General features: G+C 40.5%; 1 protein-coding gene and 1 long non-coding RNA gene across 6 annotated transcripts in view; one reads left to right on the top strand and one right to left on the bottom strand.

Moving 5' to 3' along the window:
- The window catches only part of KCNC1 (potassium voltage-gated channel subfamily C member 1), a 114,876-nt gene that overhangs the window by 32,874 nt on the left and 67,155 nt on the right, over positions 1-14,847 (bottom strand). For all 5 annotated transcript variants that reach the window (XM_071761661.1, XM_071761657.1, XM_071761660.1 and 2 more), the window contains exon 2: positions 2,522-3,455. In XM_071761661.1, coding sequence (XP_071617762.1) covers positions 2,522-3,455 — 934 coding nt within the window. The remainder of the gene's footprint in view (positions 1-2,521; positions 3,456-14,847) is intronic.
- The window catches only part of LOC139804422 (uncharacterized), a 76,360-nt gene continuing 68,206 nt past the window's right edge, over positions 6,694-14,847 (top strand). Inside the window, exon 1 of the long non-coding RNA XR_011729378.1 lies at positions 6,694-6,829. This is a non-coding gene — a long non-coding RNA (uncharacterized lncRNA). The remainder of the gene's footprint in view (positions 6,830-14,847) is intronic.

Here is a 14,847-nt window from a genome sequence, read left to right as displayed (position 1 = left end):
GTGAACCTCAACATCCAAGGCAAGGCAGATCTTGTTTTACACTTTGGTTTGGATCTTGTTATTTTTTACTTTTCTCTTGCACATATATAGATCTTTCCCTGTTAGTAAGCTAAGAGAGGCAGGCAATATTTTTTGCTGCCAGAGGTGCACGATAATTACCAGACACAGAACTCCAGCAACAGAGTTCATTTTGTTAGCTGAAGTATAAGTGTGCTTTGTTACTTCTTAAAATATATATGCTTGTATACTTATATATAAAAATAGTCTCTCTTAATTATTGCAGAAATAGTTAAGTTGCTGTTACTATCAATACTTCATGGATATTGTGGTAACAGCTGATTCTAGAGCACAGATGGTGGCAAAACAGTTCCACATTGAACAAAAATTACACGGATTCTCAGGATACCAGTGTGGAATTGCACTGAACTTGTAGAGTTCTTGGTCCTCTAGCTCCTAGAGAGGACCAGGCTGTGTATTTAAAATGGAAGGAACTTTATAAAACAGGGGTTTTCTAAGAAAAAAAGTTGCTATAGCTGACTGCTAAAGCCTTGCATCTCTTGCATGTTCCAGTTGGGCAGTCGGTTTCTTGCTCACAGTAGGAGACACACAATACTGTTTGTGCCCTCCCTCTCTTATTTTTTTTTATGTGATGCCACAAAGACACCTCCTTCTGAGAAAGTTTGCTGCTTGGACATGAGCTGTGATAAGCATTTGCAACCTGAGGGGAATGGCTGATAAAACCCATGTGCTTCTGCACCAGAGATCCAATAGGAAGGAGACAGTCTATCAGTCACGTGAATTGTGATTGGCCTGTTGCAATGGGATAGCCTTGAACAGAAAAAAATGAAAACTGTTTACCTTCTGAATGGACTTTACATAGTTGCACATAAGGGAAAAGGAATAAGAAAAGAAGAGAAAAGAGAGTAGAAAAGAAGAGAAAGGCTCCCACCAGCTTTGCCCCTCCAAAATCAGCATTGGCATTGGTGAAGTGGCACACAAAGGAAAGTGTCACTTTCTTTGTGCCTCTCACAATGACATCAACATGCATGGCTATGAGATGACAAGAGAATACCTCACTCACAATGAGTAACAAATTAGAATTTTCTTCAAAGTAAAAAAATGATAACACAAGACCATCATAGGTATACGCTAGCTCTTTCAAAATGTCTCTTTTTTACTTAGTTAATTTCACTTGACTGGCCATCTGTTCTATCTGATAGAATGCAGGGGGATATTCTGAATAGGCTGAAGAATGTCAACTATGCAGCTTGGCTGGAACATCTGCCAAAAATGAAGTTGGCTTTATTTTCAACATGGTTATCTGCTTTGAAATTACTCCATAGAATAAATAGTGACATTCCATGGGTAGAGGTAGATTATGGGGTTTAAATAACCAAATCAGAGCCCCGTAACTTTATGTGCTATAGGAGGATTCTCATAAAACTGAGATAATTCCCATAATTAACCACTAGCCATGGGATATTATAATATATTCCATGGTGACTAGTATTTTTTTCACTTCCCTCCCCCCTCCCAGTAGAATTAGTGTGATTGATTTTGCTCTGGTTTCACCTATTGCTAACAGGAGTCAGTATACTTAAAAATAAGAACACCATATTCTGAGGTGATCACTGTTTAGGCCAAACCAGCCAGGAATGACAAGTCAGACCTTTTCCAGTTGGCCTTTGCTGCTGGAAGGTTGAAAGAGCTGTAACTCCCCAACCCATACTGGCAAAAGGAGCATGTTTTAGAAAATCTGGTTTAAAACTTTGTAGTTCTAAAGGCTAAATTCTAGTGGAATATTATAGAATAGATTGATTTGCATGCCATGGAATAAACATCCTTACATCTAGTCTTGTCTCAGAGTGAGTCATTTTGCATTAGTGTCAAGAATTTGAGCTGTTGTTCTACTTTGCAGTTAATCATCAGAAAGAGACTGGATTGTCTCATGAATATGCATGATGGTATAGTTGTCCCTTCAACTTACTAGGCACCTAGTTTCTGTAATGAGATGTACAATATCTGCCATTTAAAACAGCTGAAAGGTCCCAAATGGGAGCAAATGAGAAAGCATCTGGCTGTTTCAAATTCCAGCCCTGTTTTGTCAGAAAACTCTGTAATTGCTCAGTACTTGGCTCCTACTCTGCTCTGTGAAGCATTCAGCTCTCAAGAGCCTCAAAGATGCATTACACAGTCCAGCAACATAGCTGTAGAACTCTCAAAATTCTTCCACTAGATGTAACAGCTCTTCCAAATATCTTGAGACTTGTATGCCCTTAACCAGGACCAAAGTTTGGGCTCCTAGAGCGTGCTCTCATCCTTAGTTTTGCTGATCAGCCTCCACTGTACCATTTGTCCCTGCAACCTACACTTCACACATAGTATTCACTGTGTGGTGGTGGGACTAGAATGGATAAATGTGCTACCCATTGCTCTAAGAAAGCAGTCTGGCTGAATCTTAAATCACTACACGGGATGGAGGTTAACGGTCAGATGGACATTCCTCTAAGAGGTTTCCTACCTGCTCTGTTTATTTCTAAAATTTCTTCTTGGGCCAGTGGGCAAGTGTCGCTCTGAGTACTGTGGTGTGGAGAGTTTACGACAGATTTACAATAATTGGGGGATCCCAGCTGGGGTGGCCTCGGGATATGCTTCTTTTTTTTCTTTGGTAGCTTCTGCTTAGCCATAGCTAAGGAGTAATACATTCCGAAATTGTTCACAATGACAGGGACAGGCATGGCAATGGTCAGCACACCAGCAAGAGCACAGAGGGCCCCCACCAGCATGCCTGACCAAGTCTGAGGATACATGTCTCCGTAGCCCAGGGTCGTCATGGTGACAACAGCCCACCAGAAGCCGATGGGGATGTTTTTAAAGTGTGTGTGTTCACTGGCACTAGGGTCGTTTGGTTTAGCACCTATTCGCTCGGCATAATAGATCATCGTGGCAAAGATTAAGACGCCCAATGCCAAAAATATGATGAGCAGCAAGAACTCGTTTGTGCTGGCACGGAGGGTGTGTCCCAGGACCCGCAGCCCCACGAAGTGCCGCGTCAGCTTGAAAATGCGGAGGATTCGCACGAAACGGACCACACGGAGGAAGCCCAGGACATCCTTAGCAGCTTTGGAAGACAGGCCACTGAGTCCAACCTCTAGGTAGAAAGGCAGAATGGCCACAAAGTCAATGATGTTCAAAGAGTTTTTGATAAATTCCACCTTGTTGGGGCAGAAAGTGACTCTCATCAAGAACTCAAATGTAAACCAGATGACACAGACACCTTCGATGTAGGTGAGAAAGGCTTCAGTCTCTGCTTCCCTGTAGTGCCGCACCTGGGTGTCGTTCCCGATGAACTCAGTTTCTGTCTTGTTTACAATAGGGTTAAATCTCTCATGGGTCTCGAGGCAGAAGGTGGTGATGGAGACCAGAATGAAGAAGAGGGAGGCAAATGCCACATACTGTGGAAAGAAAGATACGAGAGAAATGTTAAGCAGTAGTAAGGCTTTGGTTCTGAAACACTAGGGTGAGGCAAGAGCTGTATGAAAACTAAAGATAATGCCAAGCCTCCTTCCTGTGGGCTGAAGATGCCAAGTCCCACCTGCAAGACAGCTTAACATTCAACCTCAGAGGGAGGGCAGTGTGTAAGTATGTGCTAACACTCATTCCTATACAGGTAGCACTTTAGTGTCAGTGTAAAATTAAAGAAGCATTTAAATCTCAGAGCTTTCTGTGGGATTTAAAATTAAGGAGATACTGAAACTCCACCTTCCTGAATTCGATCTTTTATTACTTCTTGGTCTTAAAGACAGAGCAGACCTTCAAGGACAATTGTTATGCAAGAGTGTTTTCAGAGCATTGTGTCCATGGCGTGGTGGCTGCCTCCTGCTCCCAGCTTAGTGACAGTTGTGGCATTTCAGATCTCAGTAAGGTGCTGGTAAATACTGGTGGTAGTCTCAGAAGGGCTCTACAGCAAGGAGCAGAGCCCTGCTTGGCATTGTCAGACTTTCTCACCAAATCCCAGGCACAAGTTGAGGAACAGTCACATATTAAACTGAGTCCTGTTTATCTTGTCTATCACCTTGACAAGAGGCATCACATAAGGTATTGTCATTTTCTTCCTGAGCCTTAGTAACAGTGGTAATTAAAATATTATACAAATTGTCTAATAGTGTCTTCTTATGCATAATGTCCCTTTTTCAACAGTGTAGCCAAAATAGGGGTTAAAACTAGTTTATTCTAATTGTCTGTTGCCAGTAAATGTAGTGCAGTAATCTAAAAGAAATTGCTGCCAAAGGAATAGGCCAGTTAAAAATAACCTGTGCTTTCAGCTACCAAAGCTCTCCTGCAATCAAAAAGTTCCTTCTGCCTGCTTTCCTAGGTAGACCTAGTGCAGAATTACACTTGACCTTCTCTATTAGCTAACAAAGTCAAAAGCAAGGATCTGCCACAGTTGGAAGTGAATACAGAGAAAGTGGCAGAGAAGGAAATCTCAGACTCGTTTAGGTTGGAAGGGCCCTCTGGAGGTCATTTGGTACAACTTCAAAATTGGACCAAGTTGCTCCAGGTCTGGTTCAGGGCTGAATATTTCCAAGGTTGGAGATCTCACAACCTCTCTGAGCAGCCTGTGCCAAACACAGATACAAAAGCAAACAGGCCCTTCTGTTTTTCATATCCAGCTTTGTTGCCAAAGAGGTCAGGACCCAGCCATTGTCACAGACTGCAAAAACCTCACTACCTTCCCATAAATGCTTCAGGCTATCATAGCACTGTTATGTGATGGCCTAATATATGTGCTGCTATATGCTAAAAATCAATACCTACTATAAATAGTTGTCTGGAAGATAAACAATCTGGAGGTTAGGGAAATGGAGAGGCAGGACTGGATATGTTGTGGATATGATTCTCCTATTAAGCAGGGAGGTTTCTCCATGCAGAATTTCTCAAGCTGTAAAATAGCTGGTGTTTTTCAGATGCTTTGTGATCAAAAGCATCATCAAAAGCTGATGTGTGCAGGTTCTATGTGCTTTAATTTTAGTATTACTGACTTCAGGGTATCATCAGTCTCCCTGAAAAACATAAGTTGAGTAGTCTTATAAATCAAAGTTGGTGTGTGATAGTAACACTCAGAGCTTCAGTGAGGATTTTGTGATGTCACATGCTGTTGAGTTACATAATGGCAGCTAAAATTTTTATATAATTAAAGAAAATACCTAGGTAAAGTGTTTGAAGTGATCCGAACTCTTTTATCTGCTTTGCCACATGTGAATGATTCCTGTTTCTCTAGAGATGCTGCTTTCATTGCTTTTTTTTTCCTGGCTCCTAATACCAACAAAGAAAAATCTGAGATTGTCCAAATCCGCAGAAGCCGTAAGAGAAGAGAGAGAGGGTATTTGAAAAGGGGATATTTTTATTAAAATATGTTACATTAAAATGTCCTCATTCTGAAGAGAGAAGAAAATACATTCCTGCATAATTTCTGTTAATACTATATTTTAATAAGGTTATTAAAAGACTAAAAGATGTCATGCCCACAAGTGGAGAATTTAATCATCTAATTTATATTGCCTCTGTTTAAATCTATCTATCTGTCTGTCTGAAAGGTCTGTTTCTCCCTGCTTCTCCACTGCCCTATGTCTAACCTAGCAATTTGTACCAGTACAGTGAATATGCAGTGCCAGTTAATTCAGAGTAGTAGTGTTTCACATCAGCTTTGTGTAGCTGTAAAAGGAGCAAGGTCACAGAATCAGACCTAGCCTCTCATGAATAAGAAGCAAATATCTTTCCACTCAGCATGGAAAGAACAACAGCTTTAAAACAGAAATAAATCTTCTGCTACATGAGGATTAGGAGGCTAGGTTTACTTAGAAAAAAAAGGTCTGAGGATTGGCCCAGACAGCATTAAATACAAAAGTGTGGCTGTTTACTTCTGGGAATCAGTTTTAAATACAGCACTTTATGTTGCATTTCTAAGATAGTTCTGGTCTTGGAGATAAGAAACCTTTTTTTTCATGTTTGTTTTAAACAAATAAGCCCAGTAACTGACTAGAATTCGTTGACACATTGCCTGGAATTACTGGGCTTTGATGCAGATGGGCAGTGAAAGCTGGTGATGAAGGCCCTGGGACAGAAATGACTTCTCTTTCATTTCAGATGACTGGGGCTCTTTTTCAACCTCCACCACTGAGGTCTTCAAGTGTGTTTGCCTTTGTCTTTTGCCCCATCCTTTGTCTTGTGTTTATGTGTTGTTTTTTTAAAATTGAGATGGTAAAGTCTTTGGGGCTTGGGACTGGCAGCCAATTCATGTCTGTCCAGTGTCCAGTCTGATGTTTGTCTGGAATGGGGAGCTGGGAAGGGAGACTTTGACTGAGTCTTTGATAAGAGGGACACTCTTGGAGCATAGATAACAAGAAGAGTTGCAAGAAGACTTTCAAGCCAAGTTTCAGTAGCTTCAGAGTTTGTTTTCTAGGAAATAGAGGTCTACACAACACCATTCATAATTCATTCCATGTCACACACTCATATTGACACTTCAGATGGGTGCTCTTCTCCTTTGATACTGCTCAGAATCCTGACTCAGGCTAGAGGGAAGAAAAGAAGCAGATCCCACTTGGAGAAGATTTGCCAGCCTCTCCCTTTGTAACTGCTACCAGAAGTGTTTAAAAAGTGATTCTTAATCTCTCCCTTTTTGCAGGGAAATTCAGAAAATTCTACTCTTCTTTGAGCCTCTGGATGAAAAGTAGAGGAAGATGCCATTTTGTTTGAACTACATCCCTTGAAGCATCAGGAAATTTTCCATGGAAGTGGCATCCTTTCTTTCCACCGATCTTGTCTGGTGAGTTTGTGTTTTAATGACAAAAATACTGAATTCACTACTCCTGTGACTTCCATTCACAAGGCATCTCTTCAAATATTTTACCAACTTTCTTTTATAGTTTGTCTGCTTGAGATTTGTCTCTGAAAGCTATTACACCTGTGTGAAGCTGCCAACAATTGCCTGCCTCTGACTTGAATCAAGACCTTTGCTTAGCTTTTAGTTTAATGTGAACACTGGGCTTTAACCATTCTTCCTTCATTTAAAACTCAGTCCCTGCATCACCAAAACATTTATCAGTGGCAGAGACAAAGCTTTTTGCTGCAGCTCAGCCAAAGGATGGGTTAAATGAAAGCTGCTTTAAAGTACTTTGCTTTATAACTGCTTTGTCACAGTCTCAGGACTGATTTTCCAGGCTTTTTTAGAGATGACCCTGATTCAAACAACTGACTCATTTTGAATCAGCAAGTAATTGTGCTGTATTTTTGAAAGAAATTCTGAACCTGTATGACTGATAAATGACTAAATATAGGCACGAGATACTAGCAAGCAGGTAACACTGGTAAAGTGAGCAACATTTCGTTTGGAACCCTGATGTAGGATGTTGTGAGATCCTTTGAGCAATGATTATGAAACTGAAACTATTTGCAAGAAGAGAAATCCAGTTTTGCTTTTGTAGGCATCACATAAGAGGGTACAAAGAGATATTACTATGAAATTCTTCTCTGTAAGGGGAGAGATGACCATCTTGGCAGTCTGTCTTCGTTCAGTGAGATGGTAAGAGAACCAGTACAGAAGCTCATCTCAGAAAGCAAACTGGTTCAGTCAGAAGATTATTCAAATCCATGTTTCTTATTTGAGACAAATGGAAGAAGTAGGCTTACAGATAGACAAAGGTTACTCCAGAATTAGCTAAAGTCCATTAGCAGCTTGTGGATGAAATCGTTATGTAATGCCAAAAAAATTATATGACAGCTTGCAAAAATGTCTTGTAATGCTTAGTGGCACCCAGATATGAAATGACATGTTAAAAAAAATGTGCAGTCATCTGTGGAAAATATGCTTAAGTTATTCGGTGTTGACATTGCAATAAATAAATTAGAAGCAGATCTCTCAAATGTTAGTCCTAGCAGGCAGCCATGTGCTTTGACAAGATAGTTACTGGGCTAAGGAGACTGCATCAGAGCTGGAAGTGTGGCATGTTCAGCATTTCTTTGTGACTACATAGCCAGCTGGTCACCAGGCAAAGTTTGGTGTGGTTCTTTGTAGGTCACAGGTAAGTTTTCCAGTTTTGTCTAGAATAGATTCAATCTTGTGATTTAATAGAAAAGTTGTCACAGAGGAGATATGAATTTAATTTGCAAGCTTTCTTGCTAGCTCCTTAGTCTGTCTGGTTGTGAGAACTATATGGAGACATAATGGTGGGAGTAAGAAATGATTCATATTGCTCAGCAACAGCTCAATGGGAAATTCTTATCAACACAGATAGGGTTCTGATCCAAGAGAGTCTCAAGGCTTGTGCAGGTAGGTATATGGGACACTGCAGAAGGAGCTGGAAGTGTTGGAAGGGAAGGCTTCCATCTCTTTGAGGCTGACTGTGGAAATGTGTATTTGGTAGGAACCTCCAAATGTCATTCCCCCATCCCAAAGCACAACCTGTGATCATTCCTGAGAGGCAGCTATCTGGGCTGTTATTAAGGACCTCCAATGGTGACTACTGTAGAAATTCTGCAGGAAATTTATCCCAGGACTTCATCATATTTTATCTGTATTTTTTTCTTCCCTATTGCCTGACCTAAATCATCCTGGCTACATTTTAAGCTTGTTCACTTTTGTCCTGTCCATTACAGATTGCTAAGTATATAGAAATTTGCAGAGGTTTTCCTTCTTTTGTAAGCTGACAACCACCAAACATTCAAACATTCCATGAGTCCTGCTTTCATATGCTTATGTTTTGCTGCATAAATGCAATATAATTATTAATCTCATTTTCAGATGATGCCACACATTTTTTATGCTGACAGTTCTGTCAAATGCTCCAGAATGAGAGAAACCGAGACAGTCATATAACAGCTTAGACACTGGGACATAAAGTAATAGATAACTGAAACCAGGGAACTCAACTGCCCATTATTGGGAGGTTTTTCAGTCTTCTTCAAAGTTGGGCAGTAGGTAACATTTTGGAACTCTCCACACTTTGTGTTCTAAACTGAGGAGTCTTGTAGCAATGACTGTAGTGTCATGTGTCAGGATTTTCAGGATATCACCTCACCACCTTAGCTCTGCATGCTATTTTAACTCCAGAGAAAATCACACTTCCCTCCTCTCTGACTCACTGCCAGTCCTTCCTCATGGGAAGAAAAAAGTCATTTCTTATGCAGTTCCTTGGCAAAGGGGGATTCCTGACTACAGCAAGGCAGAATCCAACTGGGAAAACCCAAAGACCTGCAAAATCTGATTAGTCCTGAGGCTTCCTAGGGTTTAGAAATAATTTTTATTTTTCTTCTTCCAAACTGGATGTAAATCACCTGTGTGCTTGTGTGTGGTTAGCATCAAGCAGAGCCAGATGAAGTTAGGTGTGTATCTCTGCCCTAACCTCATGTTTTGGTTTTGGAAATGTGAAAATACAAAGATATTCTGCTGGCAGGTTGGACTCTGTTGCATGCACACAGGCATTCACATGGACACACACACACTCTCTCCCAAAGCTGTTAACATGGGGGGGCTGCAGATTTCCACTCAATATTAAAATCCTAAATAGACAAGAAGGTGTGTGCCACCCATGGGTGGATTAAAGAGAAGCAATCTTTTTTTATAGAGATGAAGGCTCAGTTAGATGGGGCTCTGGGCAAGCTGATCTAGTTGAAGATGTTCCTGCTCACTGTAGAGGGGTTGGCCTAGGTCACCTTTAAATGCCCCTTCCAACTCAAAGCATTCTGATTCCATGAATCTGCTGTGTACCCAGCAGAAGCTACACTGATGCACATGTACAGACATACAAAAAAACCCCCTCTGTGCTTTGATGCAGGAGAACAAGTGAAAAAATTGTTCTCATTGTTCTGTCCTTAAGGCTAAATTAAGGAGTCACACATAACATCTGTGGTACTTGGTTATCAATTGCAGGTGCTGAGCACCCCTCCCAGAAACCAATTCAATATTAGCAGCTGTGAAGCTCTTGTGGAGAGAGGATTTGCAGGGGTAGTGCTGCAGGGCTGATTGCACAGCCAGGTTGGCTGCCTCACAGCAGTTCAAAAGGGCTCCCAACAGCCTTCTCCAGGTAGCCACTGTGAGAGCCCCATCTCCTCTGGTGCTGGGGAGCTGCACTAAATGTCTCTTTCTGTTAACTCCTTTCAGCTGGGGCTGTAAAAGGCTCAGCACTACTGAGAGAAGGAGACCTTTAAACAAGTACTGTTAGGTGTATTGCATAAACAAAAAGAAAAAACCCAAGAAAAACCTCAAACAACCCCAACCCTTGTGCAGCCAAGGTTAAAAGAAAGATGTAAAGTTTGGAAAATGAAGGTAAGTCATAGCCTGAACCTAGAGGAAAATTGTTTTCTACAGAAGAAGAAAGGAATTTAAAGTAATGTAAGAGTTTTGCTAGCAAGAGTATGAAAACATGTTTAGTTTGTGTCTTACAGTACACTCAGTGTCTTGTGGGATAACAGGATCCTCTCATTGTTTGCTGCATTCTGACTGTATCATTTGTGGTGTATTTGGACTTTTTTACTTTACTCAAGTGCACATGCAGGTATGATGTGAACTGTAGTTAAAAAGCAACTTAATTTCTGACTTCTGTCCTTGAACGTAAAGGAAATATCCTTTATTTGAAATAGCTTTGTTTGAATACTATCCATCTACCCATGGTGCAAAGAAACCAAAATACTGCATAGCATTTATCAGTGGGGAGCTCTTTTAGAGTGTTGTAGAAATATTCACATAAGTTTCAATCTCTGCAAGTTGTGTAAGGCAAAACAAGTAGGTTCTACTTCTGTTCCATTGACAAGGTGATTGTGAAGCTAAAAGATCAGAGCCTGCATTTCTCAAGAAAGTTCTTGTAACTTTGACCACACATTGACCACCAGTTTTAGACTGGAGTAAAATTAGGGGATATTGTCCAAAACATGTCTTAATATCCAGGCTTTGACTGGGATGGACAGGACTGTCAGATTCTGAGTGCTGAGATTTTGTTAGGATACTTTGTCTGTTGGCCAAGATAACAAGTTCAGTCCCCCAGCACTTGTTAGTGGAGTTCAAAGCCATCCAGTCACAAAATTCCAGCTCAGCCATTCAGCCCTGCTCTTCCTTTTACCTTTGCAGTGCAGTGAGTCCCAACATGCAGCAAATGTGATGGGGATGTGTAAAGGATGGGGGGCAGTGCTGTAGGTTTGTGTAGGCTCTCAGAGTTTTGTTCTTTGTGTAACTCTGCCACGTCAATACCTCTAGAAATGGCAGCTCCAGGTCTGAAAAGGGTGAGAACTTTTCCCTTGCTCTTCCTAGTGACATCAATATTGTGACGTGAGGCTCTGAAGTCCTCAGCATTAGGAGTTCTTATTGGCTAGTTTAATGGGATCAGCCTGCCAGCTTATGAGAACCTGGCCCTTAAGGAGACTTTGTTTTGAAGACTCATTAACTGTGAATCACCAGAAACCACTAATACTTTTGGAAATCTTCCCTAGCAAGTACCGCAAGTATTGCCATATAATAGGCAAAAAACTGCATTAAAAATTAAGGGAAAATGGGTGAAACGAACTGACATTGGATGTCAATCGATTCCAGGAATGTAATTTCTCTCTGGGAACACCTGCATGAGTTATATTTTATCTCCTAAATGCATGTCTTTTCTGCAGAATGCTCTTCTTTGCTTAAGGAAGAGTTTGGGCAAACGGTTGCATACAGAAGTTTTTAAAAATAAAGTTTTTAAAAGCACAGACTGGTCTATAATGCTGACCTGCTTAGCAAAAGCAGTTAATACACTTGTGGGCAGTAAGTGAATGCAGCTACAGGAAACAAAGAGTTGGGGGAAAGGGAGCTGGGAGTGAAGTCAAAGCTTGGAGGAGGAGGCTGGAACTTCCATTCTGGCAGGGATGGGAAATGGCACTCACCCCAGCAGCTTTATTTTTGTATTTCTAATTTTTGGGTGATTTGTGGCAATTGTGTGCTGCCACAGGACTGCTTAGGGCATGAACTATATGCAAGTGAATAACATAGGAAGAGCTGTTCCTAAGTAGGAAAAGTTAAAGATGATTCTAAAATATAGAGCTAGCTCACAGGAGAGTTGTGCTTGGAATACACCTTTAAAATCATTGAGTCCAATACTTGACCCAGCTCTATGGAGTCCACTGCTAAACCATATTCCTAAGCATATCTACAATTCCTAAGCAGGATATCTAGCTGGGCAATTAAAAGGTGCTAAAAGTCAAAGTTTGTGATTATTTATGTTTTTTAAGATTATTTATATTATATATATTATTTATATTATTATATTTATTATATATTTATATTATTTATATTATTATATTTATATATATATTATTTATATTATTTATATTATATATATTATTTATTTCACAACAAAAGCTTGAAATATTTTTATATTTAACTTGCAGTAAAAGTTCAATGAAGAGAAAGGGGCAATTTCCCATTGCCAGCTCATCCTTGACTATGCTTCAAAGCACATAATTTTCTGAAAAAGTGGAAAAGCAACATGGTAGGAGTCACCATTTCTTTCAGTGAGCAGTAGAGCTGGTTTTTGAGGTAGAGAGTTGTGCTGAGTATGTAATGACTGAGCTCTCTATGACACAGTCTCTCAGTGAGCTAATGATTTGCAGCAGAAAAATCAGTTTATTCCTAACCTGGCCAGTGGGCTAAGAAAATTTGCATTTTATAGACCTTTTGTCTCAGTGCAAGTATTGATGTAGTACTAGGATTTTTTTTTTTAATTTTTTTTTTCCAAAATAGTCATGAAAGTTGAGGAGTGAGGAATTGCCACCCTTAGAGGACCCGTAGCCATGGTAACTGAGGCACCTTCAGTTACCAAGGTAACAACTGCAGCTCAACTGCCTGGCTGTAAAGCCAGACAATCTACTCATGATCTGTTGATTTGCAGATGCTTTGTAAATTGTTGATCTATTTTAGGCACTTAAATCTGTAAATCAAAACGTCTTCTAAACATACCAATACACTGTACTATTTGTGAATTATTCACTCCGTTTTTATTTCACTAACTGGAATTTTTTTCCCCATCAACGTATATAGGTTTTTTCACTCCTAGGTTTTTTTTTTTAAATTTATTTATTGTCTAGAAAATGGTACTTCTATCTGAAAAACATGATTCAGATTATTGCTGGCTGTAAATCTTATTCATTGGAAAAACCTTAGCCTGTTCCAAATACCCCCTACTCCAGTCCTGCAGTCTCTAAATGGAGTTTTATGTACTTCTGCCCTGAAAACACATGATATGTTTAGCTGAAAATTATCTAATGAATTAAATCAATATAATTGGGAATGAGTTCCATATCAAACTATCAATACAGGCCCAGTGATGTACAACAGGCAGGCAGGTGAATTGGTCTCAATAAATTTACAATTGATTTTACATTAAAAACAAAATGAGGACATGTATAGTCTTATCAAATAAGATCAACTCCAGCTTATGCAAACAAGCATATTCCTGGGTTTGTCTTTTCTAATACTAGTAGTGGATCTGTTACTATTTATAGCTCTGTATCTTTTATTCCTGGGACAATATGCATAATTTCTTGGCACAAAAGCATAGTTTTCCTATTATTAGAGCACATCATGTTTATTCAGTATTTGCCCTTATGAGATTGCTTTCACTAATAATTTGTGGTAGTATCTGCTCATTAACCTAAGGATTGGATAACTTGGTGTGAGTTCTGTGATAGGTTTACCCTCCTGTGTCAGCGTGGATGTGCAGTAAAGGTCAGAACCTACCTTCTCACCATGGCTCTGGCAGCACTGGTTGCTTGGCTGAGCTCAGCACCTGCCTTTCCTTTCCTCTCCCCCTTCTCTACTTCCCCCCTGCCCTTGCAGACTTTGCTGCCAGGAATCTGTCCCACGAGGAACGTGAGACTCTTGGAGGACACTTTTTTGTCCGAGTTGTGCTGAGACTCTGAGCTGCTCACCTCTGGAAGGATCATGTCCTGGGATTTGCAGCCCATTGTCAGCAGAGCTGCATGTGCTGGGATCTGGAAGGAGCAGAGCCATGGGCACTGTGCCCAACTATGTCTGAGCTGCTCTTCCCAGGCTGCTATCTGGAGGTGTTTCCCCTGCACAGATGACTCACCCAGGGACATGCAGTGGGAATATCATTGGAAGGGGAGCCAAATCTTAGCTCTTCAGACACTTGCAATGCTGGCCACAGGAATTCTTGTCTATAGCCATGTTGTGTCAATAGTTCTGAAAAAGTTTGCAGTCTGAAAGTTCCCTCTGTTTATTTTGAGCAGTGGTGTGAGGCTGGCAAGAAGCTGCCTTTGAAAATCCATAGGTAGGTAGGGCAGACACCGTGGGATTTGATGCAGCCATTGGATTTTGGAGGTGTTTGGCTTATTTTCCCTGAACTACATAGGATTGCTCATGAGTGTGAGGTTATGGTCCTCTCAGTGTTCCTGTGTAATGACCATTAGCATGAATCATTCTCCTTGCTGCTTGCTCAGAAAATCCTATTAATTCCTCACACACACACACATCACTCTCATTAGTATTAAAGATGAGCAAATCAGTTAATTGGTGCTGCTTTAACCCTAGGGTTTTGGCATATCAGATGAAACATCATTCTGAAAAATACTGGAAGTGAGAAGCATTAAAAGGTATATTTTGTACATCCTGCTGCAACTGGGAGGCCTTTCCAGGGGTATTCAGGGGATAGTAAGTGATGATCTTCAGTTAAGGGAGAATTCTGGAATAGTGTATTCATTTTAGTTTTTAGCCTCCTCATGCTCTTTCATCCCATGAAAATTTACCCTATGTAAATATTTCTGGGTTTTTTTCCTCAGCTTTTCCCTCCTTGGTCAAAGTAT

This window comes from Heliangelus exortis, chromosome 18 (genome assembly GCF_036169615.1).
Source record: "Heliangelus exortis chromosome 18, bHelExo1.hap1, whole genome shotgun sequence".
NCBI lineage: Eukaryota > Metazoa > Chordata > Aves > Apodiformes > Trochilidae > Heliangelus > Heliangelus exortis.
This window is presented reverse-complemented; position numbering and strand designations above follow the sequence as displayed.